General features: G+C 38.8%; 1 protein-coding gene across 7 annotated transcripts in view; it reads right to left on the reverse strand.

Moving 5' to 3' along the window:
- LOC143863526 (uncharacterized) overlaps positions 1-25,186 on the reverse strand; it is a 53,947-nt gene that overhangs the window by 3,904 nt on the left and 24,857 nt on the right. For 3 of the 7 annotated variants that reach the window (XM_077374214.1, XM_077374210.1, XM_077374211.1), the window contains exons 10-21: positions 24,313-24,792; positions 23,135-23,261; positions 22,065-22,262; positions 21,782-21,871; positions 18,938-19,000; positions 17,133-17,207; positions 16,925-16,975; positions 16,028-16,105; positions 14,811-14,945; positions 7,159-7,266; positions 6,462-6,527; positions 1,491-1,811 (exon numbers count right to left, since the gene is read on the reverse strand). In XM_077374214.1, coding sequence (XP_077230329.1) covers positions 1,743-1,811; positions 6,462-6,527; positions 7,159-7,266; positions 14,811-14,945; positions 16,028-16,105; positions 16,925-16,975; positions 17,133-17,207; positions 18,938-19,000; positions 21,782-21,871; positions 22,065-22,262; positions 23,135-23,261; positions 24,313-24,792 — 1,540 coding nt within the window. In that variant the 3' untranslated portion in view covers positions 1,491-1,742. Of the gene's footprint in view, positions 1-1,046; positions 1,415-1,490; positions 1,812-6,461; positions 6,528-7,158; positions 7,267-14,809; positions 14,949-16,027; positions 16,106-16,924; positions 16,976-17,132; positions 17,208-18,937; positions 19,001-21,781; positions 21,872-22,064; positions 22,263-23,134; positions 23,262-24,312; positions 24,793-25,186 lie in introns of those variants that run through there. The other 4 variants (XM_077374212.1, XM_077374213.1, XM_077374216.1 and 1 more) reach the window with 4 other exon arrangements.

The following is a 25,186-nucleotide window of genomic DNA, read 5'->3' on the forward strand; positions in this document are numbered from 1 at the left end:
AGGCGCCTAGGCCTTGCTATGAATGGGCCAAACCAGAAACTATCCCCATACTATGATTCTAAGGCCAACTGGAAAAAAATATTATACAGAAAGAGGCTGGAGGAAAGAGAAAGAAAGAATTTGTTTATACGGAAATTATAGGTGAATTTCACAGAGATCCAAAACCAAAATCCCAAGAAAACAAAAAGAAAGGAGAATCCTACAATTGCACATTTGACTCAACATTCTTTCATTGTATTTGTCTGTATGGTCTACCTCTTTGGCCCAGTTTGTTATGGAATTCGGTTCTCAATATCCAAACAAACAAGGCGTTAGTCTGGATGCAATACAAAAAGAGTTTAACAATGCAATGACATTGTAAACACCTCTATCGTAAACTGATGTTGCCAAACCAGATACCCCATTTCTACATAGAAATACTCATCCCTTGTCTCCATTACAATCCATGGATGTTGCTCTTAGAAAAACTAGTCCCTTGTCTCCATTGCCATGGGGTGTAAACGAGCCGAGCCGAGCTTGGCCAGACTCGGCTCAGCTCGTTAAGCTCAAAAGCTCGGCTCGGGCTCGAACTAGGCTCGGGCTCGAGCTCGGCTCGGTCAGGATCGCGAGCCTTGCCGAGCTCGGGTTATATTAAGTTCACACCCCTCATCTTCCCTGGACAGCCCTACTAGTGTAATTTGACTACTTTTTTTACACTAAGGGGGGTGGTCCAAGTAACAAATGGGGTTCCAAAAATGAAGTGACATATTTTGCCTCCCCCTTTCACTCCCTGGACAACCCTTTTAGTGTATATATTAATATATAATATATATATTTAAATATATTAAATTCTTAACGAGCCGAGCCGAGCCTAAATCGGGCTCGGCTCGTTAAGCTTAACGAGCCTGGCGAGCCGGCTCGGCTCAGCTCGTTAAGGATTCGAGCCGAGCTCGAGCGAGCTTCCCAGCCCGAGCCAAAATTGACACCCTTACTTCCAGGAGATTCAACACCCCACAGCAACCAAACTTGGTGATTTGTAAATAAGTTGTTCAAAAGAAAAAATTCGATTTCATACAACAGTAAAAAATTATTGATCAAATGGCTAAGATTGTCCAATCACAGATTTTTTGGCTCCTACTGCAGTGCGGACTAGCTGTGAAATTGTAACAACAATCTTACAAAAACCTTGCATACAGTGAAAATGAGGTCACGCAACCCCCTGTGCTTTATTCTGTAGCATCTGGAAATTACATGGAAAAGGCTCACTTTCTTTGTAAACAAAGAAATTCACCCAAGCACCCACAGGCAGTAACAACTTCTACTATCGAATACTAATCAAGGGTCTGTTGGCTCGGCAGATTTAAGTGAATCACCTATGAAGATACACTTGTCTAAAGGTCGTAATGTTGCTACATGTACCAAGATAGTGGTATGCCTGTCATTTTATAAAAAAGACAAAGGTTTTCATGTCATGAAAACTAGGTTATTAATGTATGATTGAACATGTGGAGTAGCAGGGAGGGCTATCAGGAACATCCCTGACATGGGTGTGTCTTCTTAGTAGCTCTCCAAAACAAAAGAGATAGATTATCAAAATTACCCAACCATGGGGATGAAGAAAAAAGGAGCTGATTTCTATTGCACTTACTGGAAACATGAAATTTATAAATAGAAACAAGAAATAAATCACATTATAAATTACAGAGCTTGGTCTTGAGGTTCTAGCCGAGTGTACCTTGGCCAGCGAACCTTGCATGATAGCACTAGTCTTTCTGGTAGAAGGAGAGTACGAGATCTGTATGTACAGAGAACAGCTGGGTATCCACAAAAAGCTGCTCCAGAGGTAAAAAAAAAGTGGGAAAGAAAAAAAACAAATAGATCAGTACCCATCTCAGATTTCTTTTTTGTACAGTGATAGTAGTGGATTAGTCTACACTAGATTGTAATTGTTATCTTTATTAATATATATGATAAGCAGGGCTGCAACTCGGATCGATTTTTGGGAATTCAGGTTGAGCTTTTACCATAAAATCGGGTTGGGTTTGGGTGGATTCCAAATCATTTTTTAGCAAAAGCTCTACCTGACCCAACCCAAATTGCACCCCTACTGATGGGGGGGGGGGCTGCCTAACCCCAGCTTATCCAGCAAATAAATCTCAGATTTCTACTGCTCTACAGTGGAAAGTACAAGACTAATGAATGAAATCCTTTCCCTGATACTAGAAGGATATAAGCAAAGAAAAATTCGGACAGTAGGAATAGAAGTAAAGTTAAAAAATAATAGCTAGTTGTTGTAATTTCAAGATGCATACATTACAGGGATCACATTACAACCTTCGCATAAAAGGAAAACGAATGCTCACCCACATGTACATGCAGACATACCACATGCAATATGCACTCACAAGTGTGCATTTGCCACTATCATAGAAGTTTAAAAAACATTTCTGAAAGCAGTATAAGTTAAGGCAATGTGATTATGGACCATCACTGGTATTTGCATAATGTTGTGGAAATAAATTTCAGTAAGCCAATTTCCTAGATCATCTGCAAATGCAAGTGGCTGACAGGATCACCAATCTAATACAAAGGTTTTTCCAGAAAGAAAAGTCTGAGTGCCAAAAACATAATGTTACGTACCTTTTAGGGGCCGTTTGGATACGCGGATTTTAGAATCTTGGATTTCCTCAAAATCCTGAATAAGAGACCAAAAGAAAGAGACCGTCTGTTTCACTTCTCTTTAGAATCTTGGATTTTAAGTAAGAAATCCAGGTTTCAGAAATCTCTCCCCCATCCTGAGATTTCTAAAACCTAGAAACATGGGATGATCCCCTACTCTCTTGCTGATGGATAGAAAGGCGAGAAATCAGAAAACGACGGCTGGTCTCCTCTCGTCTCCCATCTACGATTCTGAGGAAATCCAAGATTCTAAAATCCGCGTATCCAAACGGCCCCTTAGCGTTAAGGGAAGCACTTTTTCTTTTTTTGGTTTTTTGCCATGCCTATATTTATAGGACAGTTTAACAGCTCAAGGCAATCTCGACCGTCCTTTTTTTTTTTTTTTGGAAATATGACAATTGTATTCATACCATGAAAATTACATTGGGGACCAAGACTCCCCTCGTGTTTTTACATAGTATGATAGGTTAGGGAGTACCCTAAACCAAAAGAACAAAATCAAAGTACCCACTGAATCACTTTTAGCTATAGATACTATAGATTGACTTTTTCTTTATACCGTACAAAAATTCTACCCCAAAAACTCTGGTAGCACCATGAATCTGTGAATAAAAAAGAAATGCATCTACTGCTATAGACCTAAAATACCTTTCCGCCTCCTACTGATTCCAAAAGGCAATAACCATTTCTAATCTTTGCGATCTTCTCACGGAGATCTTGAAAGTACTATGCTGAGCATTTCTCCAACTCCTCCATAATATGCCGGATTTGGAAATCCGGCATTTCAATGCGTAATTCCTCCAGAATCCGATCCAGGTATCCAGGGTTTTTTCTGCTAGCGATCCTTTCTTCCAACAGCCGGATGCCTACTATCTTGTTAGCTTCCCAATTCAGCCTCCTCTCGGCCCTTTCCTCATTCAACATGGGTGTTTGTATAGCGGCGAATGGGTATCTTTGACCAAGCCAGTCCCACAGAGCCTATACAAGGTGAAGGGGCAGTCTTGAGCCTCTTAACTTGAATGATTTCCACTATTTCCGGAGAAGATCTCCTGACATCTCCTTGTGAGTCGGGTCACTGATGAGAGCCCTCTCTCCATTATAGGTCATCATCTTCATCCTTTTGAGAATATTTTCTAAAACAAGAATCTCCATGAATAGACGTCTGCTCCTACCACCAGCGCAAGAAGAAGAATCGTTATCCATACATGTTTGATTGAGTGAAAAAATTGCCCAGATCACCAAGTATATCGAAAAAGCTCTCCTTTGCGCGACTGACTTCTTATCAAGAAACTGAAATAATGAACCCCTAAATATCCAGTCCCAAAACCTTATAACTTCCCGCTACTAAAAATAGCTCAAAACGCGGGAACGCGCCAAGACAGGTGGCTTAGACCTAACGGAACATTTTCTTAGCATTAAAAATAGATAATTATGGAGTAAGGCCCGATCCCCAGTGTCAAAAAATAATAGAAAAAGGAAACTTCCACAACACGATATAGCCTTTATAACCTCACTTCTATAGGAGGGATCCCCAAACCCAAAAGACTACTATCTTCTAGAGATTGGGGGAGGCTACTGAAGACTTATCCGTAGGCAAAGCCTACCCTGGGTGAGTGGGCAAGCAGTTTGATAAATTTTGGAAACCGGCTGCTGCTTTTGTCTTTTACCCCTTCTAGAAAAGGTCCTGAAGATTTCTCCAAAATTCTCGTAACAAATTTTTCTTTTGGTCTTGACACCCTGGCCTTGAGTCCAAGAAAGCTCTCGCCAGGAGAAATGTTCCTAACCCTTGAATAATGACCAACTTTTTTGCTCATCTTGGAAGGCAGATCCAGCCACCTAACTTTCCGCCTAGGGGCAGGTGGGTCATTTGACTCAGGCCCCACCAGAGACAGGCTAGTCTGACCAAAATCCCTGTTTTCAGGTCCCATCACACCTTTCTCGACCATCTTAATTGTGCCGATCTAGCTCCCACTGAGCATATAGCCAAGGATCAGCCCACCATAGCCTAGTTGAACTCTACTCTTACTCCAGAAGTCCTTGACATCACAGGTTCAATAGAACTTCAAGAGACCACTTGATTCGTACTCCCATCCTTTTTTTGGAGGCATGCTGCTCAGATTTACAGATTCGAAGGGGCTTGTTCCATGTACTTCAAAACATGATTTTAAATTTCCCCAAAATATTCCCGAAACAACCGAATGTTTCCATTTCCATCCCCGCCGAAATGAAATCTACATGAATTCCTTTCACGTCATTATTTCCCCCAAATTCGACCGAAATTCCATAAATGCGACCGAAATGGTAGGAACGACAAAAATTTGAAAGATGTTATGATTTCATTTCATTTCATTAATGTAGAGAATTATATTTGGTAGGTAACATCATTGACCCATATAGGAAAGTAACCATATCTTATGCATGGGATGTCAGATCGGCATCAATAACACCTCGTAACTCTAGGTGGAATTGACATAGAGTTGGGGTCCTTAGAGGGGAGACCGGTCATTGTATTTCTCTACCGACTTAACTATTCAAGACATGTGCGACAACGCATGTCACTAGGTGTTCGATGTGATTAAGCCATTATGAATGGCTTCCTTGTTTATGTGATGATTTCTAAGTATGTATGTGCTTATTCTAGCCTTTTCTGAAGTTTCATCTTAAAATTTCATCATTTGCATATGTTTCCATATGTTTCCATGATTTTACAAGATTTGCACCGAAATTTCCACCAAAACCAAAAATGTTTCCGTTTCCGTGCCAACGAAAACCGAAATTTAAAACCTTGCTCCAGAAATCCTTGACATCACAGCGTCAATAGAACTTCAGAAGACTACTTGATTCGTATTCCCATCCGTTTTTGGAGGTATGCTTCTCAGATTTACAGATTCGTAGGGGCTTGTTCGTTGTGCTTAGAAAATTTGAGGCATACATCATAAAGTTGTGGATAAAGCTTTAGAATTGTAACAAAAGAAATCTCAATATCTCTAAGTTTCTGAATAAACTCAAAGGGATATTTGATCAGTTTGCTTTTTTTTTTGGAAGATTTATTTGATCAGTTTGCTGTCATCGTGCATCCATCGAATAAAAAATAAAAAGTCTAGTATACTCTCACAGGGCTCGGTTTTGATATTTTTGCTGTCATCATGCATCTATCAAATAAAATATAAAAAGTCTAGTATACTCTCACAGGGCTCGGTGATGAATATCTCATGCTCAACACATCGATTCTCGCCTATTCAGAGTTTGATACATAATTTGAACCATAATTTGTGATCTCAGATTCAGCCTCTGGTAGGACCGTTGGCTTTGTTACAGAAATTCTCTTCTCCTTCGATATTTTTGTTGATTCCAAGGAAAAGATAAAGTATACTGCTTTCTTTCCAATACATGTCCAATCCAAGCAGCTAAGTGTAAGTTCTGACTCATGAGTTTGAAGGTATGAATCCATAAGAGAAACAAGAATGTAAATGCATGCTACCATTCAAAAAAAAACAATGTGTATGCATGCATGTATATGCATGCTGAAATATACAAGACATAAAACATAGAAAGTCCAATCAATGTGTGTGTTGCTTCAAAATAAGAAAGCAATTGCTTACAAACAAAGAATGAATGATAGACAACATATTTCAATTGATGAGCGGGCCTCCACATATTTAACAGTGTAACCTAAAATCTATGAAAAGAAAGCTGGTGTATTCTGAATATATCATACTGCACAATAATTAACCAATCAAATGGGCTATTAGAGCAGAAATTAAATAAAAAAAGTGAGGATGTTAAATGTGCAATAAGCATACCTTCATAAAGGGCCTGTCACGGCTTGCGAATGAGTCAATGAAACTTTCTTTTAGAAGTAGAGAGACCTAATGATGGCAGGAAAAGAATAGAAAGAGAAGGGTCAGCGCCTGCTAAAAATATAGGGAAGAATTTTAGCTCCATTGATGCAATCAAAGCAAGCTAGGTGACATTGGTAAACTTGCTCTTTGCACGGGTTCCCATTAAAGTAATCAGGAATGATATTTTATTAAGAAAATTGCAATTTATTATCAAGAGATTAATATAAACTCCCACTGTGCTAAAAACAAAAGAACAGGGTCAAAACAGATGAATAAATTGGCTTGGCATACAGAAGTATAGTGTGGCCACCGGGCACACTGGATGACCACATAATGTTATCATAACACTTTGTTCCACAATATGCATAGAAATGACATATAGGTTCAATTGTTACGAACAAGTCAGTGGTCAAAAGGAAAAGAAATAGCAATACTTTTATAAGAAATATTTGTAACATGGGATTCATACAATAACATAGTGCCAATCCAGAGCCATGGTTTTAAATTACCAACAAACCAACATGAAATGACCAAAATGTTTCCTTTTTCATACCTGTCAACTTTTATAAGAACGCCATACATAAGAATCACATCAACTTTGAAAGGACCGGCATTGAGCAAACTGAAAACTAACATTCTATCTTAACAGAACACAAACCTTGTCATCATTAGACTGTACATTGGTGATTGTGTGAGAACGTAGGTTCGAGCAGAGAGAATCCAGGTAAGATCTTAACACTGTTAAGAAGCCTTTAGCAGCTTCAACCTATAAAGAAGAACGAAAAACGTTGAGGCAAATAACAATTTACAAGAAATTTTGAATATCAATGTAACATCATAAGAAATTTTAAAAAGGTAGTGTCAGACTGTCAGCTACATCACATCATATCAAAGCAATATCAGAATGTTAAGAAAAACCATTGCTAGGATTAGGAATACTAAAACATATGCCTTGTCGCCAAGTGGCTCAAACCCAAGACCAGAATACAGAAACCACAGCCTCACTCTTTAGGCCCTGTTAGGATCGCAGGAAAACCATTTCTGTGAGAATTTTTTTTCTTTACACGATTTCGAGAAAAAACAATACGCTTATGGTTTATTTAGATGGCTATCATAATAAAATGAACATCCCTCTGAATAAAACTTGAACCATGCTAGTTCAAGTTATCTTTTTCATGTGTAACCAAACAGTTTTAAAAAAAAGAAATTTGGAAAGTTTTTCCTTTCCCAACTTTTCCAGAAAATTCTGCAATCCAAACAAGGCCATAGAAGAAAGGGTACAGAAATCTAGCATCATACGTAACTGACAATAAATAATTGACACAAAACAATTGACAAGAACGGAGTTTTTAGTTCAGAACCAAAGGAATCAGAAGCAAGGCAAGGTGCAAACACGCTTCGGTCCCCAAGGAATTGGCCAGTGAAGCATATGCCGCGTATTTAGGCCAGCAAAAGATTACGAAAAAATGTAGTGGGAAATATCATAAGTAATCTACTGAACTTAATCCATCCAAAATAATCAAGCAAAATCATTGTCGATACTACCCTGTTACGAGTATCCTATTCGCCCCTTTTTCTACTTGGGATAGCCGCCTCTAGTCTATTTATATATGGGACTTCTCTTTTACACTAGAGGGGGGCTGTCCCATGTAAAAAAAAATGGTGAATAGGACTTCTCTTTCATCAAATAAACAAACAAAAACAGAACCTATCTCTTTGCTGCCTTCATTTAGATATATGATATTTACTCATGTGAACTCATTATTGCATGCTCTATTTGGGTGGAATTGGTTTATTTGATGAATTGTATCATACGTCTAACATAAGGTGGAAACTCTAGCTAAGATTTGATTCACTTTTCTGTTTGGGTATTGATAGTACTAAATTTAACTGGGCATTAGACACTACTCCACAGTTCTCCATAAAGGACCCCAAACCTTAGGTTCGCATCAAGTTGGTACCAGAGCTGGATTTGCATTAATTTGGTATCAGAGCTCAGAGATTAGATCCATTTTAGGGTTCTGTCACTTTCAGCCCTCCAAAATATTTGGTAAAAGTCGAGTTAGAGTCTCCCTTACTTATATGCCTTAGGTAGCTCGTCTAGAGCACATCAAGTGTTTGGTTAAATTACCCTTAGAGTCTAGGTCCATTTATTCTTGTCTATTTTTCTTTTGAAAGATGACAAATTTTCATTGATTTTCATCGATACTAAGGTTACATTGGGGGTAGGGGTCCCATCCTGTATTACAAAGCATCAGAAAGCCTGGTCAAGGCATACCCAGGGCCAGGGGACTTAAAAACAGACGTCACTTTATTCTTGTCTATTAGCAATAGCACATCTTTAGATAGTAGATGAGTTTCTTAGCACTATCCTAGGTCTTAAAAAATACCTCAGGTTATTTAGATGCAGGTTTTTTAGATGCCAGAGACTCAGTCCTGTGCAATTATATTTGTGTTGAGGAGTCATTAGTATTTTTTCAGAGTTCATAGGGTTGTCCTGGATGTTGACTTATCCATTTGCAACAGTAGCTAATAGGGCCAACGCTCCACATCAGGGGCAAGGTCGTGTCCAACCTCGAGGGGAATGGCAACGAAGCACTCAGGCTATATATTGGATAAGCACCCAGACATGATAGCTGAAATTAAAGTAACCTAAAAACCCATTAAGAAACATCTTGGGCTATAAGGATCCCAGCAATGTCATGACTCCTACGAATGCACGCCCGGCCTATCCACTTGAGCAAGACAGTGCAAGGTGAGGCGGAAGGACACTGACAGTTTCTCTTCTATCTCAACCAACAGAGCGTCTATTCGCTCGAACACCACTCTTCCTCATATGAGTACGACCAAAATGCATAGGCTTCTTGGATATGAACTACAAAGATACCACCTTTAAATACTTCACATGTGGTGAACAGTGTCACAGGTTACATTCAATCCTCAGACCAATCTAGCAGAACCCGTAGATGATGAGGGTAAAACTGACTGCGGAGGAGAAAATAACCCCCATGATGATGTTGCTCTACACAACCCCATCAAATGATATTAGAATGAAATTTGTTTGGGTGATCTAGGATGTTAACAGAAGTTTGAGTGATCTCTTACATAGTCTAGTTGGAAAGAATCTGAAGTAATAGGCGACCATAACAGCTTAGGCTGAATTTTCTTACAAATAGTCAAGGAATCGTACTACGGGTAAAACACCTTTCAACATAGTTTATGGAAGTAACTAAACAATTTTGTTGACCTTGTTCCATTATCACAATCCGGCAAGGTGAATGTGAAAAGGAAAAAATGGTTGACGGATAAAGCTGCTACATGAGGAAATCCGATTGAGGCGGCTTCAAACTTTCAATAAAGGTGACATGGTGATTGTATATGTTAGAAATGGAGCTAGGGTTAGAGAGAGGAAGAAGAGGAGTGAAGAGGATTGAGAGTCTCAACTAGGGAGCTCCTCATGTAAATGATGTATATATAAGCCTAAATAGGGCATCCAATGTACAAAGACTACAATACCCCTAACACTACAACTAATACTTAAACTACCCTTACATGTTATTCAACACTCCCCCTCGAGCTGGAGTGTATATACTATGAAACTCCAACTTGCTACAAAGAACTACGACAAACAACTAAAAATAAAACAAAATGGACCATACATCAAAAAGTACAATAAGCTCATACACATCCAGCTTGGTATAACACTTATCCTCAAGCTGGTGTGGTAAATACATAAAGAAAACATAACAAAAAGACAGCAACGGCCAAGTGTACAGCCGTGAGATCGACGGCCATAAAAAACGGAGCAGGGGACCCCTGAATCAGCATGACGGTGGGAGCGATCAAAAGCAGGGCCTCCCCCTGAATGAGAGCCCGGCAAATACATCTGCAAACCACGAAAGATCGAACGGTGACACCTCGGCAAGGAAATAGTAGCGATCCATCGAGCAAAATAGGCACACCAAAGGTGCGCACATGAGCAACAGTGAAGCACCACGAGCAGGAACACCAGCTAAGTAGCACTACGCCAATAGAAGATAACCAACGATGGGGAAACCATCGGAGACAAGGTCGACGGGGAAATCGTGACCTGAAGAGAAGACAGGAAGGAGAAAGATAACCAACCAACGATGAGGAAACCATCATCAGATGACAAGGTTAACGACATCAACATCGTCGCCCGAAGAGAGGCCAACGGCGGGGACACCATCGCTCGGAAAAGAGAGGTCGATGGGAAAACAAAGTCGTCGCCTGTAAGAAAGCCGACCAATTATGGGGACACCATCCCCCAGAAAAGAGAGGTCGACGGAAAAACGAAGCTGTCACCTGTAAGAGAGCTGACCAACGATTGGGTCACCATCGTCGAAAAAGAGAGATTGACGGGAAAACAATGCCGTCGCCTATAAGAGAGCCAACCAACGATGGGGGCACCATTGCTGGGAAGAGAGGTCGACGGGAAAACGAAGCCGACAGCTGTAAGAGAGCCGACCAACGATGGGGACACCATCGCCTGGAAAAGAAGGTCGGCGGGAAAACCATAACTGTCGCATGTAAGAGATAAGGCATAAAGCCGGACAACACGAAGATATAAGGCATAAAGCAGGAAACTGATGCGTAAAATTACGCCAAGAGAAGACACATGACGAAGAACATAAATAGAACACAGCAACACTCCCCCTCAGGCGAGACTACATGAGCCCGGACAAGACAAGAAAAGACAACAAGGAAGATGATAACAACCACCAAGGGGATGAAGATCAGAAAGAGAAGACGATAACAACCTCCCTGAAGAAAAAAACAACATAACAAGATAATAACACTCCCCCAAGAAGGCAATACGAAGAAAAAGACAACATCGAGAGAAAAGAATAACTCGAAGAAAAACATGACAACACTCCCCCTCAAGTTGAAGGTCGAATACCTTCAACTTGCAACAAAAAACTAAGACAAACAAGGCACTACACCTCTCTCGGACATTTCATCAAACAGTTGGTGTGCGCATTGAAGAACACAAAGAAAGAAAGACAAAAAAGGCACTACACCGCTCTTAGACATTTGAAAAAACACTTGGTGTGCGCTTTTAAGAACTACATAAAAGACATAGAAAACAATACAGAGAGGACAATATGAAGAAAAAGATGATAATGTAAAGAAAGAGATGTAAAGAAAAAGATGACATCAACACAAAAAATAAAAAGAGAACCACAAGAAACAATACAAGACAAAATTTTCAAAAATAAAAAAAACAAACAATACAAGATAACACTGCCCCTCAAGTTGAGACCAAATGCCTTCAACTTGAAACGAAAAGAAGACTTTCAAGGCACAAAACCCCTTTAAGACATTTCATACAAAACTTGGGGTGCACCTTGAAGATGAGAAGAGAAAGACAAAGGCCATAGGCCAAAAAGCTATAGAAAAGAGAAATTAACGAGAGATTTGGAGTGGAGGAGAACACAAAATGGGTTTACGTGAGTAACACAGACATGATTTTATTCTTTTTTTTTTTTTTTTTTTTTTTTTTTTTTTTTTTTTTTGGGATAACAAAAAACTAGATTGACGAGAGAGAGAGAAAAAGAGATTTTAAGGGGTCTGATGAGGAGAAGATAAAGGGAGGAGTGAGATTATAGTGTGTGTGTGTGTGTGTGAGAGAGAGAGAGAGAGAAGATGAGAGGTTTTAGGGTGGAGATTTTCTGGAAAAATCCAAAAAATGATTTCCGCAAGATAGAGATGACGAGGAAAAAAAAAAGAAACAATACAGGGAACGAATGGCGTGTGAGAGAAAGGAAATTGTGTGGACGATGGATATACTCTTCTTCTTTCCTTGGATCAGCCATTTGGCTCTGATACCATGTTAGAAATGGAGCTAGGGTTAGAGAGAGGATTCGATTGGAGCAAGGAAGCAGGATTTGTTCCCTGGACTGGGGAATCTCGATTCTCCAGTACGCGGATCCGATTCGGGAATCAGTTCGAATCCTCGAAAATTGGGAATCGGGGTTCAAATTCGTCGGAACCCCGATTCCCAATTTTGGGAACCCTGATTCCCAATTTTTAGAACCGTGATTCCCAAGAGATTCCCCGGCGAATCCCCGACGAATCTCAACTCCCCAGCAACTCCCGGCGATTCCCCGGCGAATCCCTGGCGATCCCCGCTCCCAACTATCTCCGGAGCCTTCGATTCCTGCTTTCGAATCCCGAATCGAATCCTGCTTTCGATTCTCGCCCTGGCAACCTTGGGATAGAGTCTCCACTAGGGAGCTCTTCATGTAAATGATGTATAGCCCAAATAGGTCATCCAATGCACAAAGACTACAAAAACCCCTAACACTACGAGTAATACGTAAACTACCCTTACATGTTATTCAACAGTATATTTGAGGAACGAGATTTTCAGTGTTTAAAGCTAAGCAAGAGGAGGATTGATCCCTACAAAGTTCACAAGAAAGTCAATGATAATACCTACGAGATCAATTTGACAGATCACTTGAGAATAGATTCAAGCTTTAATGTTGCAGATCTTTATTGTCATAAATTATAATGGCGGTGATGATGATGTGATAGAGAATTTTCCTTCTGGGAGGATGGTTGATGTGGGAAATCGTTCTACTAGGGAATACCCGATCCATTGGAAGGCTGACAAAAAAAAAAGGGCGGCCCGGTGCACGAGGCTGACAAAGAAAATAAAATATGGGTTGATTATGAAGAATTGCACAATGTCATTAACTCAAGGGCGGGTTCTTTCCAAGGACGACTGATGCAAATCAAAATCAGAAGATTATTATCAACTCTAAGAAAAAGAACAAGAAGAAGGAAACACATTCAAAGAATGGTATCAGAACATGGGCGTGTTTGTGGGCATCAAGAGTCAAATTCTTTCGATATGTTGTAGTCAGGAGAGTCTTCAACAAGGGTCCATAAATTTGTGAAGATTGGAGAAGTGGAAGGCAGTCAAATCAGAGTCGTATGGTTTCTGGAAGTTAAAGATTGAAATTTCTGGTCAGACTATGGTCAGAGTCAAAGTTTGAATTTTGAACCAGTGGACCCAATAGTAGGTGTAGCCCAAGCCTAAAGAAACCAACATAGAAGCAGGTTTTTATTTGAGTTGGTTTTAGTTAGTTTTCTAGCTTGGTCGGAGTTCACATTCTTGAGTCCTTTTTTAGAAGATATTACTTTAGTTTCTAATATTGAATGTAACCAAAGTTAGTAAGTAATTTTTGGTCATCAATTGGAGATAGAAAACAGTCATACAGTTTCTACTTAGAGTACCATAGGGTTTTGAGGTTTACAACAACTATTTAAGAGTATATAAGGGACATTTTGGTGGTATTTTGAATAACACAATTTTCCAGATTTAATTTTTTTTTTTTGAAAATTGACATTATATTAATTCCAAAAGAGTCAGTTAGGGACAAGATGTCCCCCAGCTGAAGTTACATAGTATGCTTGCACGGGACTATATCAGGGCTAGGTGGGGACAATACAATAATAACAGAATCCCGTAGGACCCCTTCTTTGGCCAAAGAGTCTGCTGCTACATTTGTTGACCTCCTTCTATGTTCTATCCTCGGATTCAACAACACCACTAAGTCAACTATTTCCGCGATTAAACCTTGAATCCGCCATGGCCCTTTTGATTTACTTGATGCACAGCTTACTACATTGGCTGAATCTCCTTCCACTATTAAATGATGCACAGCATGCTCGTGGGCCCATCGAAGACCAAAAAGGAGAGCTCTCACTTCGGCTTCATTTGCGTCGCATTTCCCTCCCGGCCCTGAGTAAGACATAATTAATGTTCCCCTATCATCCCTTATAAGCCCTCCGATTCCCGCCTTACCTGGGTTTCCAATCGAACTCCCATTGATATTTAGCTTGAGCCAGCCCGAAGGTGGTGGTTTCCATTACAGATCAGGGCTAGGTGGGGACGATATTTTCTAGCAGATATTGCTTGCTTGTTTGCTCTTATTGGCCTGGCCCTATGGGTTCAATAACTCTCTTTTCTTGCTTCCATTGTAATTATTCATCACTCCAGCTTATTTCAATTGATCTACAACTGTGGACACCAGAAAATTTGGAGTTGACAATGTTGTCAAGGCACACCCCAACACATGAGGCATACACCTCGTGTGGATCTCAATAGTACATCCCAATAGGTTACCTTAATAACTTACATGTACTATCACCACCATAATTAAGGAATTAAACCAAGGAATCAATATATATGACCTGAAATGTAAGAATAAATGAGAATCCAACTTCAGTTCACACTATAAAATAAAGTATTTGCATCACTCCAAAGTAAGAGCATACCTGGACATCTGTGCATTCATATACTGGCCGTTTTCTTGCCAAGTAGCTTTCGCCTACAAGCTTTGCATGATATGGACTTAGAGACGAGAACAACTCTTTGTGTTGAGGCAATTGTGGTATTGTTGGGGATCTCACCTACTTGCTCCATGTGATGAGGAACAATCAGATTACTTGGATTTAAAGTGTCCCATTGTAAAAATTGTGATATGTAATAACAGGAGGCATTTTAAATAACCTTTCTTTTTTATCACATATTAGAATCACAAAAAAAAACAGTGAATAAAGCGACAACATAAAAAAGCACCAAAAAAAATTCTTACATAATGAACAAAAGAGGAAAAAGCCTATTCTAAGATAGATGGTATTTTCAATTAAACGAGTACAGAAGAAAGAATATTCTTGACTTAACCATCAAGAGATATTACGCAATGTCCAGCAAACAGAAAACAAATGAGCACATAATTTACAATCCTTGACTGTTATTTTACAGTGTTAAAGGTGCAATGCTATGTCAGGATAAAGTGTTCCTGCTTTTCATTGAGACATTTACTAAATCCTAAATGTAATATATAACAGTCCCAAGCTCTGAAGTTTCCATTTTTTTCAAATCTCAGTTTGGTGGGTAACCGGAATCAAATACACGGACCTTAATGCTACATTGTTTACATCACAACCTATAAGCTCCAGGCTCTACCCCCTAAATATTGAACTAGAGAAACAACAAATTACAGGAAAATTCATGAATAATTGAGAACTTTTCTAGAAACTAATTTTCAAGACTATTCCAATAATATATAGAAACTTCACCAATATAGCTGGTCTCTTGTTAACACTTGAGGTGGTCTGTCTATATCTTCCTTGCAAAGATAATAAATAAGACTACTTGACGTGTAATATAAAAGTAATCTGATTTAGTCAACATGATGAGTTATTAAGTAGCCAAAAGGTTTTAGGGATGAAGATTTTCATACGATGGCTAATGATGTGGCAAGCACCCTAGTTAGAAAATGTCATTCTTCTTTTGCAATCTCTGCCCTAAGTTTTTTCCTTGTATTTTTGCTTCTGTATTTAAAATACAGTTGGTTATTTTCTCAAAAGAAGAAGGTTGAAATGCAAGTATTTGATGGATAGGTGATAATATGATAGAAAACCTTAAAAGCTAATTGATCATGTTCGGCTAAGAGAAACATCTAGTTGCAGAAGCAGATAAAGCAAACCTGGTTCTTGTTGGCATCAACCAAAATGACACTTGCTAACTTTGATTGTACCTCAGCCGATTTGTTCTTTACCCCAACCTACAATAAGTGAAGAATTTTTTTTTTCATAAATCAAAAGCAGAGATAAAAGGAAAGTAAACAGGTTTGCATAATTAAAATATTTTACTTGAATTGCATTATTAAAAAATTTATTTGATTCAAAACACAACCTCAAAAATAAGACGACAAAAGGCCAGCTTCAATAGAAGAGTAATATTAATATTATATCAATGAAATGAAAGATATGATTCTCTAAGGAGCCACTTTGATCTATGGAAATAGAAAAAATCCAAGGAAAAGGAGGTCACAAAAGGAGGTCAATTTGAGCCCGGGTAGATCCTTTCACCTTCTTCATGAAAATTTTCTAAAGTATTCATTAGCTGACCCCAACTAGTTTGGGACAAAGGCTTAGTTGAGTTGAGTTGAGAAAAATCCAACGAAAAAAGAAATGCCAGGGTTTAGGCTTTGAAATTTTCCTAGAAAGAAGGGAAATTTTCAATTTGGAAAAAAATTCCATGGAAAAGGTCAAAAAATGCTGGATAATTCACTTTTCATGGAAAAAAAGTTTCCAATAAAATTTACCCTGTATCGAAAGAGCGCCCAAGGAAGTTACATTCATCAATTAGAAGGATTTTAGTAAGTTTTACAGATACAATTTATGATAATAGACACATAATATCAGTAATCTAACCAAGTTCCAAAAGCATGCTTGGAAGTCTATGATCACCTATAAGCATCCTATTCAAGACCATCCAAATCTATACACGGAGATACATGATCCACTGAAACGAAGTGTCTTTCAATAGATAGCCAAGGTCAGAAGAAATTACAAACGGATAACCAGCTCAGAAAACTCACTATATATGGGACAGGTGCATCCAAAAAGTCCAGCATGTCATTTGGCAAAACCTGGAAATGCATATATAAAGCTATTGAGTGGAAAGATCTAGCACTTCGGAAAGCTTAAAATACAAAGATTACTAGTCAAAAGGGATACAAATTACACCCAAATTGAAGAAAAATTACTAAAGAAAACCTCAACAACAAAACCAAGGAGGATGCATACTGGCATTAATAGGCTCTGCCACTGATACGGCCGAATAAGTGGGACAATTGATAAAACCAAAGCAGACAAGATTCCCTGAAACCACCAGTACAAATTAAGAACATGTAATAATGTATATTATACAAATTACTTTGCAATGGACAACAAGTAGCACATGCACATAGTCTGAATTGAACTGAATAGTTGTACTGTAGGGAAGTATATCCCAGAAAAAAATCTTAAAACATTTATTTTACTGAAGCTATGTTTTGTTGGATGAAACAAAACATTTATTAAGGGAATATTCAGAGCTGCACCAATTACCGGGGAATTAAGCTAATGAGTCATACAATGAAGCTTTGTGAGAGGGTAATTAAGCATAGACTAAGAAAAGAGACTAAGGTGTCAGAGAATCAGTTTGGCTTCATGCCCGGACGATCGACTATGGAAGCTATCTTCTTGATTAGGCGGTTGATGGAGAGATTTAGAGAAAACGAAAAGGACCTTCATATGGTTTTCATTGATTTGGAGAAAGCATATGATAGGGTTCCCAAGAGTGCTATGTGGTGGCTCCTTGAAAGGAAAAAATTGCCTGCTAAATATGTTGATGTGATTAAGGATATGTACATTGGAGCAGTAACTAGTGTCAGAAGCACGGATGGCACATCTAGTGAGTTTCCAATTACAATAGGACTGCACCAAGGATCAGTTCTAAGCCCTAATCTTTTTACACTAGTTATGGATGAGCTTTCGGAGGGTATCCAGGATGAGGTGCCGTGGTGTATGTTATTTGCAGACGACATAGTATTAATCGACGAAACTAAAGGAAGAGTAAATGCTAAGTTAGAGTTATGGAGAACTACTTTGGAATCCATAGGTTTTTGACTGAGTAGGACTAAGGCAGAGTATATGGAGTGCAACTTTAGTAATGTAAGGAGGCGGGATGAGGATGTAGTAAATATGACTGGACAGGAGGTACCTAGGAGGGATATCTTTCGCTATCTAGGTTCAATTCTACATAAGGAAGGAGAGATTGAAGAGAATGTTAACCATAGAATAAGAGCAGGTTGGTTGAAGTGGAAGCTTGCTCAGGAGTTCTGTGCGACCGTAAAATCCCTACCAAGTTGAAGGGAAAATTTTATAAGACAACTGTGAGGCCAGCCATGCTGTACGGCTCAGAATGTTAGGCCATCAAGAAGTAGCATGTGCATAAGATGAGTGTAGCGGAGATGCGAATGCTTAGATGGATGTGCGGCCACACAAGGTTACATAGAATTAAAAATGAAGACATTCATAAAAAGGTGGGGGTGGCACCAATTGAGGAGAAGATGAGAGAGCACTGCTTAAGATGGTTTGGGCATATCCAACATAGGCCTTTGGATGCCCAGTGAGAATAGGCGACTCGTGCCATGTTGATGGAGTAAAAAGAGGCAGGGGCAGACCGAAAACAACTTGGGTAGAAACAGTGAAGAAAGACTTTATAGCTAGGAACCTGATAGAGAACATGACCTTGGATAGGATAGAATGGAAGAAAATGATCAACATAGAAGAACCCAACTAGAGCCAGGATTAGAGCCGGGTAGATTCCTTTCACCTTCTTCATGAAATTTTCTAAAGGATTCATTTAGCCGACCCCCAACTAGTTTGGGACAAAGGCTTTGTTGAGTTGAGTTGAGTTGAGTATGTTTTGTTGGATGAAACCACACAGGGCCTAGCTAGAGCAATAGATCATATTATTACAGAGCATGCATTGAATTCCCACAAAATCGTCAACTTCATTTGAAAAATAAAAATATAATAAATAGATACAATGCAGTGTTGGGTACCAAATTAGAGCAGACAACCACAATTTGCTTCTCCAAAAGTGCCCCTGCAAACATTGTTAACACCTGAAAAGTGAAAAGAGAATTGCTGCATCATAGTTAGTGGCACACGCGCGCGCACACACACACACACACACACACACACACACACACACACACACACACACACACACACACACACACATATATATATATAATATGCCTGTGTAACTAATTAAATGTACAATAATTTGGAAAAATCATAACAAAATTCAGCATAGCCCATTTTAGTTTCAACACAAGGTACTACTGCAAAAAATTGCCCACCTGATAAGCACGAAATATTGCATGAAGGTCAATTGACATTGTTTTAACTTAATCATTTTTTGCTTCATTTCATCAGCACATTTAGAAACGAAAACCATAAATTTGATGGTTTTGAAAATCATGTAAACTAGCTGACAGGTCTGAAGTTTTCTGTCTCATAGAAAAGCATGACAGAATGCCCACATGCCTCGAAAATTTTTCCTTCTATAAAAATGACAAAAAGGTGGCTACATGGACATGAAATAATATGGATTGCATCTAATTAAATGTTTAGAACACGCCTTCCCAAATAAACCACTTAGTCGCGTCAACAATGAGGGACCAGCATTGCAGAAAAACTTTCTAATGACAGTGTTCCGCACATCCGTGAATGTAAGTAGGATTCTTATCTCCGATGGGTGTTCATTCTTATACTCTTAGGTGATGTATTTACTTTACCAGTCAAAAGAAAATTGTGCGGAGAAGATATAAGTGGAGACTAATATCTTATATAATTGTATTACATTGAGAAATCCATTTGGGATTAATCCAAAGTACAAACAAATAAAGATGAAATGACAGGTTAACCCATCCTAAAGATATGTCTAAAATGTATCTACTTCAACATACAAAAGACAATACTGATCGTATTTGTACATTCTGTAATACACTACCATCTAAAACCTCCCCTCAAACTGATGAGAATGGATTGAGGAGCATCAGTTTGTCACTAAGGCCCTGTTTGGATTGCAAGAAAAACCTTTCTGATGGAAAAGTTTTTCACTAGATTTTTTTTCTTTCCATGATTTAGAGGGAAATTATATGACTATGGTTAATTTGGAGGGATATTATCATAAATTGAAGGTTTCTCCAAGTCAAAATTGAATATGGCTGGTTCAAGTTTCCCCCATTCATTTGTAAAAAAAAAGGTAGGAAATTTTGGGAATATTTTCCTTTTCAAACTTTTCCAGAAAATTTCTGGAATCCAAACAGAGATAATGCAAGCAATGGTGAGTGCCTTGACCCTCAGAGCCTGATTGAGTGCCCAACACCGTAGGCTTATCCAAACCGTCCATTTTAAAAAATAGGGGGTGAATTCATCATAGATGGGGCTGTACGGTCCAGTTTACGGGCACCCGCGGGTCCACCCATCCCGGCCCAGTTTTAACGGGCTGTGTGGACCCGCGGGTTAATTTACACACACGCGCGCACACACATATTGCATGAAAACTATCACATGACCCAATATATTTTGAATGTTTGCAATGAGAAAATATTTCCTTGAAAAATATGATCTCTGTTGCAATATATTATGTATTGCATGAGTGCAATAACAGAAAATATATCATAATAAAAAGTAACCTGAATGTGGTGTTTTTGGGTTTCTTGGATGCATGGTTTCTAAACTTCCCCGAAACAACCGAAATGGTTTCGTTTCCATCCCACCGAAACCAAATCTCAACGAATTCCTTCCACGTCAATATTTCACTCGAAATTTTGAAATTTCAAGCGAAATGGTCGGAACGACAAAAAATTGGAATGATGTTATGATTTACATCGTATAAAACTATTTTTTCTCAACAAAAAAAAAATCCTTCCCTAATGTACTATAAATAAAAAAAACACAATGCAAATAAAAACAACACATTTTGCCTCGTAACTCTCTGGTATTGACATAGAGCTAGGTTCGTTGGAGGGGAGATTGGTCATTGTACTTTCTTATGATACATTACATTGTACTTATCGGCTTTAGTGTCCATTCATGTGTGACAGTTGACAACACATATGACTAGGTGTTCAATGTGATTAAGCCATTATGGATGTCTTTCTTGCTTATGTGATGGTTTCTAAGTATGTTTTTTTTTTTTTGAATGGTTTTTAATTATGTATCTGTGCTTATTCTAGAATTTCCCAACGTTTCGTCTCAAAATTTCATCATTTGCATATGTTTCCATACATTTCCGTGATTTTACAAGATTTCTACCGAAACATAAATGTTTCTGTTTCTGTGCCGATCAAAACGGAAATTTAAAACCTTGCTTGGATGTTTTGTAGTGGATTTTGGCTGGGTTCCAGTATTTTGCCCAAATATCCAAGGTTTGGAAACTACAAAAGCCGTCAACCCATGGATTCGGGAGTAGTTCATCATTGGAGTCGTCGCATAGAACTATCATCAGTTGAGCCTAGGCAAAATGGGGTGTCTACATTCACATGCCCTACTTTGATTGCAAGTGCCACACAAGTTATTTGATTAAGCATGGGATAATTTTGACATCCCAACAATAAATATAATTAGAAAAGTTCGACATCACACAGCCTACAAGCATACACAGCCATAAAATAGATTTAAATCAGCTCATGGCCTCATACTGCACAGCTAAAGGCAGACCAATAGGATAATGAAAATCAATCCATTAATTCATTTCAAGTCAATCAACAGAATACCAGAGTGAAAAAAATTGTGATTTATAGTAGATAATCTACGCACCCTCCCCCAACCCCCCTCTCTCCCTCTTTGGAGCATGATACAAAAAAACTCATTACAACCATGGTGCAACTTACATTTTCAAGCCGCAGGCAACCACATATGCATGCAACAGTCCATACAGACAGTGCAGTTGCCTCCTCCTCTGTCAGTAGTGCATTGTGTGCCTGAAAAAAACCATGAGCTATAACATATAAAGCACCTTTCACCAACATTCTATAGTTTACAATTATGGAAAATGGACTAATATGCCAGAACGAAGTTTCATTGGACTAATGTGTCAGAAAAAAGTTAAATGACTGGGAAAAGCAAGAGGTGAAAATGAAGGTTAAATCCTAAATATGCAAAAACACAATATACCTCAGACACCTCCAAACTTGTAGTGCAAGATCTCAGATCAATGGTCGAGCCAGCGATATGCAGAACTGTTTCACCAGGTCTATGAAATTCCAAAGGATGTAGGTGTTCGAGAGGGTGAAAAGTGAGCATAGAACCTCTGGCAGGGTAACGTAACCGGTAATATTCACCAATTATTTGTAAGGAACCATGATTGTTTGCCTGAAAAATCAATTAAAATACTTAGTAACTAAGAAAAGAAGACAACAAGAGTGCAACAGAGAAGTGGCAATTCAGACACCATAGTGAAGGTTTTAAATATCGGTTTCGGTAATTTTTACTTTTAATTCCGGCCTATCAAATCAGATCACGTGTTCTATGATATGTCGTTCCGTCATGTACATGTATTCGGTCTGCGATTTGGATGTTCCTGCTCATGCCCGGAGAGAGAATGGGCACGACCTCCCCTCTCCCTGTTCCACCGCCCAAAACAGGGCGGCCGTTCTAAGTTCCGGGGTTGGGTGGAGAGGACCAAACCAAATCGGCTGAATCTGTGGAATCTGAACGGATCAGATCCAATCGGATCCAATCGTAGCTTCGGGTTCAGATGCCGTACCGCGGCCAGTGAGCAACTAAACTATCTCCTGAATCGTCTGAATCCGGGGAAGCTTCGGGTTCAGGTACCGTACTGCGGCCAGACAGGAAAGGAGGGGGACAGCGAACCTCCTGCCAAGAGGCCAAGGTAGCTTTCTTACTCTCAGCCACTTGTTAGAAGGAAGTGCAGCTTGATTGGCGGGGGGAATCAACGGGAAGGAAAGATTGTAGATTATTCGATTCTATTTCTTCCTTTGGTAAGGATTGGTTGGTGATGTGATTGGAATTCGTCTTTTCTTTGTTTGTATCACCGAGACACCCGAAGGGCCGGCCATATGTACCGTTTTCGGGAGACCCGGCCCATTTAAAAATTTTAAAATTTCGGCCAAAATGATCAAATTCCGGCCGAAATCTGAAACTGAAATTTCGAATTTCGGCCAAAATTTAAAACCATGACCATAGTACATGTCAAAAAAAGTCTAAACACGTAATCTTCAGACCTTGGCCCATTCAAGAATGTCACTGTGATCACTGAAATGTTCCTGGCCAGAGGAAGAGGCATAATTCATCTCTGCTTCATACATGTCACTCCTACTAGTTCTGTCTTCACTTGGGGAACCCTGGAAACTGCATAAAAACAAATGCAATAGCCAAAATTGGAATTTCTATTGAAAGATTAGCCATCTCTTCAATAAATTCATATGATGAAATCACTCTACCTCACAAGCATGCTGACACAATCATTGCTTACAAAAAACTGTTTTGACTTTATCACTTAACTACTTTGTAAGTAAAAGATATTAAACACCCTTACCATAACAGATAACATTATATGAATGATGCAAGTAAAGCACATGTTTTAGGATTAGTAGCATGTTACGTGCCTGAATGGGTCGCACTTAGAGTCTAAATTAGTTTGTGATACGAATGTGACAACTAGCAATATTTTTAGTAGTTATCTATATTCAGGAGATGGAAATTTGATAGGACTCTAAGCATATTGGCTACTCTTAGAATAATAAGCTATTATTCAATTAGGAAGGGGATTTGGGTAGGATTCTTATTAAATATGAATTTCCGTAGGATCTATGGGATATAAATAAGTTGTAATCTTTTATTTCAGCAATGAAGAAATTATTCTAGAAATTGTGCTTTTGCAAAAGGAGGGCCTACCCTTCCCTCGAAGCGGGTCAAGAGGTTGATCTTCCCTTCAAGAAAATCAAATCCATTGCGAATAACTTCGGGTTCGTAACTTAGCCTGCTCTGTGAATCCACTTTTTAGATTCCTTGAACTGGAGTCGGGGTGGAGAGGGGAGAGGGAAGCGTGGAGGGTGGAGAGGTGTTATTGGTTGTTTACTATGCATTCCACAGCCAAAGTTCTTATTATCTTTACACACAATGCCATCTTTTCTTTGAATAAGAAGTTGCTTTCCCTCGAACCCATTTATCAGCAAAGAATAAGGCAATACAGTAAATGTTTGTACTAATATAAATAAAATTTTGACGTATTAAACAGAGGACATGATCACGGATTCCACAACGAACTAAGTTCAATTCAAATAAAGTAATTCATTTAGGCTTGAATAAAAATGAATTCAATAATCCACTATCATATTTTCAGAACATATGTGCTACTAGTGAGGAGTTACCAAAGTATCAGAGAAGAAGAATGATATACCTGCTAGAGGATTCAGAGCTTTCGTACTGGTGATGCCTCAAAAGGGGCAAAACAGCCTCTGGTAAGTGACTTTCAATTGTTTGTTTGCTTCTCGTAACTTCATCAACAGAGACGTCGTGACCATTAGAAACATGTGTTGCAACTCCAGAATCCCTTTTAGCCGTCAACGCTTCAGTTTCTGAATTCACTTGAATTATTATATGATCATTGATGGCTTCTCTTGACAAATCCATCTCACTAGCAAGCATTTGATGTTCCGGGTCATTCCCATTAACTATGATACTTGTAGGAGAAGAAACTTCTGAATGTATTTCGGGCCTTTCCATGGACACTACTGTTATGTCCTCTGCATGGTTATGCTTCAGTGACATATTATCAGAATTTTCAAGCGTATCTTCATTGTTGTATCCTTCTGATGAAACCAAATTTAATATATCAATGCCCTTTGTTAACCGTTCCAACCTTTCTTCAGTGAAGATGCTAGAGAACAATGAGAACTTTGTCAAGATGTGCAACACAATGGAAAAATAAAGAAACAAATAAATGTGGATTTAGTTAAACAATCAGAATACAAGTCAATTCATAATTTGTAACCCAATATAGATATACTCAACAGCACATCAAGATGTCGAGCAGTTAAAACTTTTAGGCAATCAATGAGCAGAAGAATTCACAGATAGCGATTAAAATAACAAAGATCAATCCAAACCAAATGCACAAAGAGACAAACCCATCCTATGTTGCATCATTACAGGTACAAGTGTCGGAAACTCAGAATCCAACACAGGTATCGGTTTCGGATTCGGCAAACCCCAAAAAGAAAGATCATGGATTTGCCAAAATATTTTAATTAATTCTGAAATTTTAATTATAA

Source organism: Tasmannia lanceolata, unplaced genomic scaffold, assembly GCF_043159265.1.
Source record: "Tasmannia lanceolata isolate RefF3 unplaced genomic scaffold, GAP_Taslan_0.1 ptg000044l, whole genome shotgun sequence".
NCBI classification, from domain to species: Eukaryota; Viridiplantae; Streptophyta; class Magnoliopsida; order Canellales; family Winteraceae; genus Tasmannia; species Tasmannia lanceolata.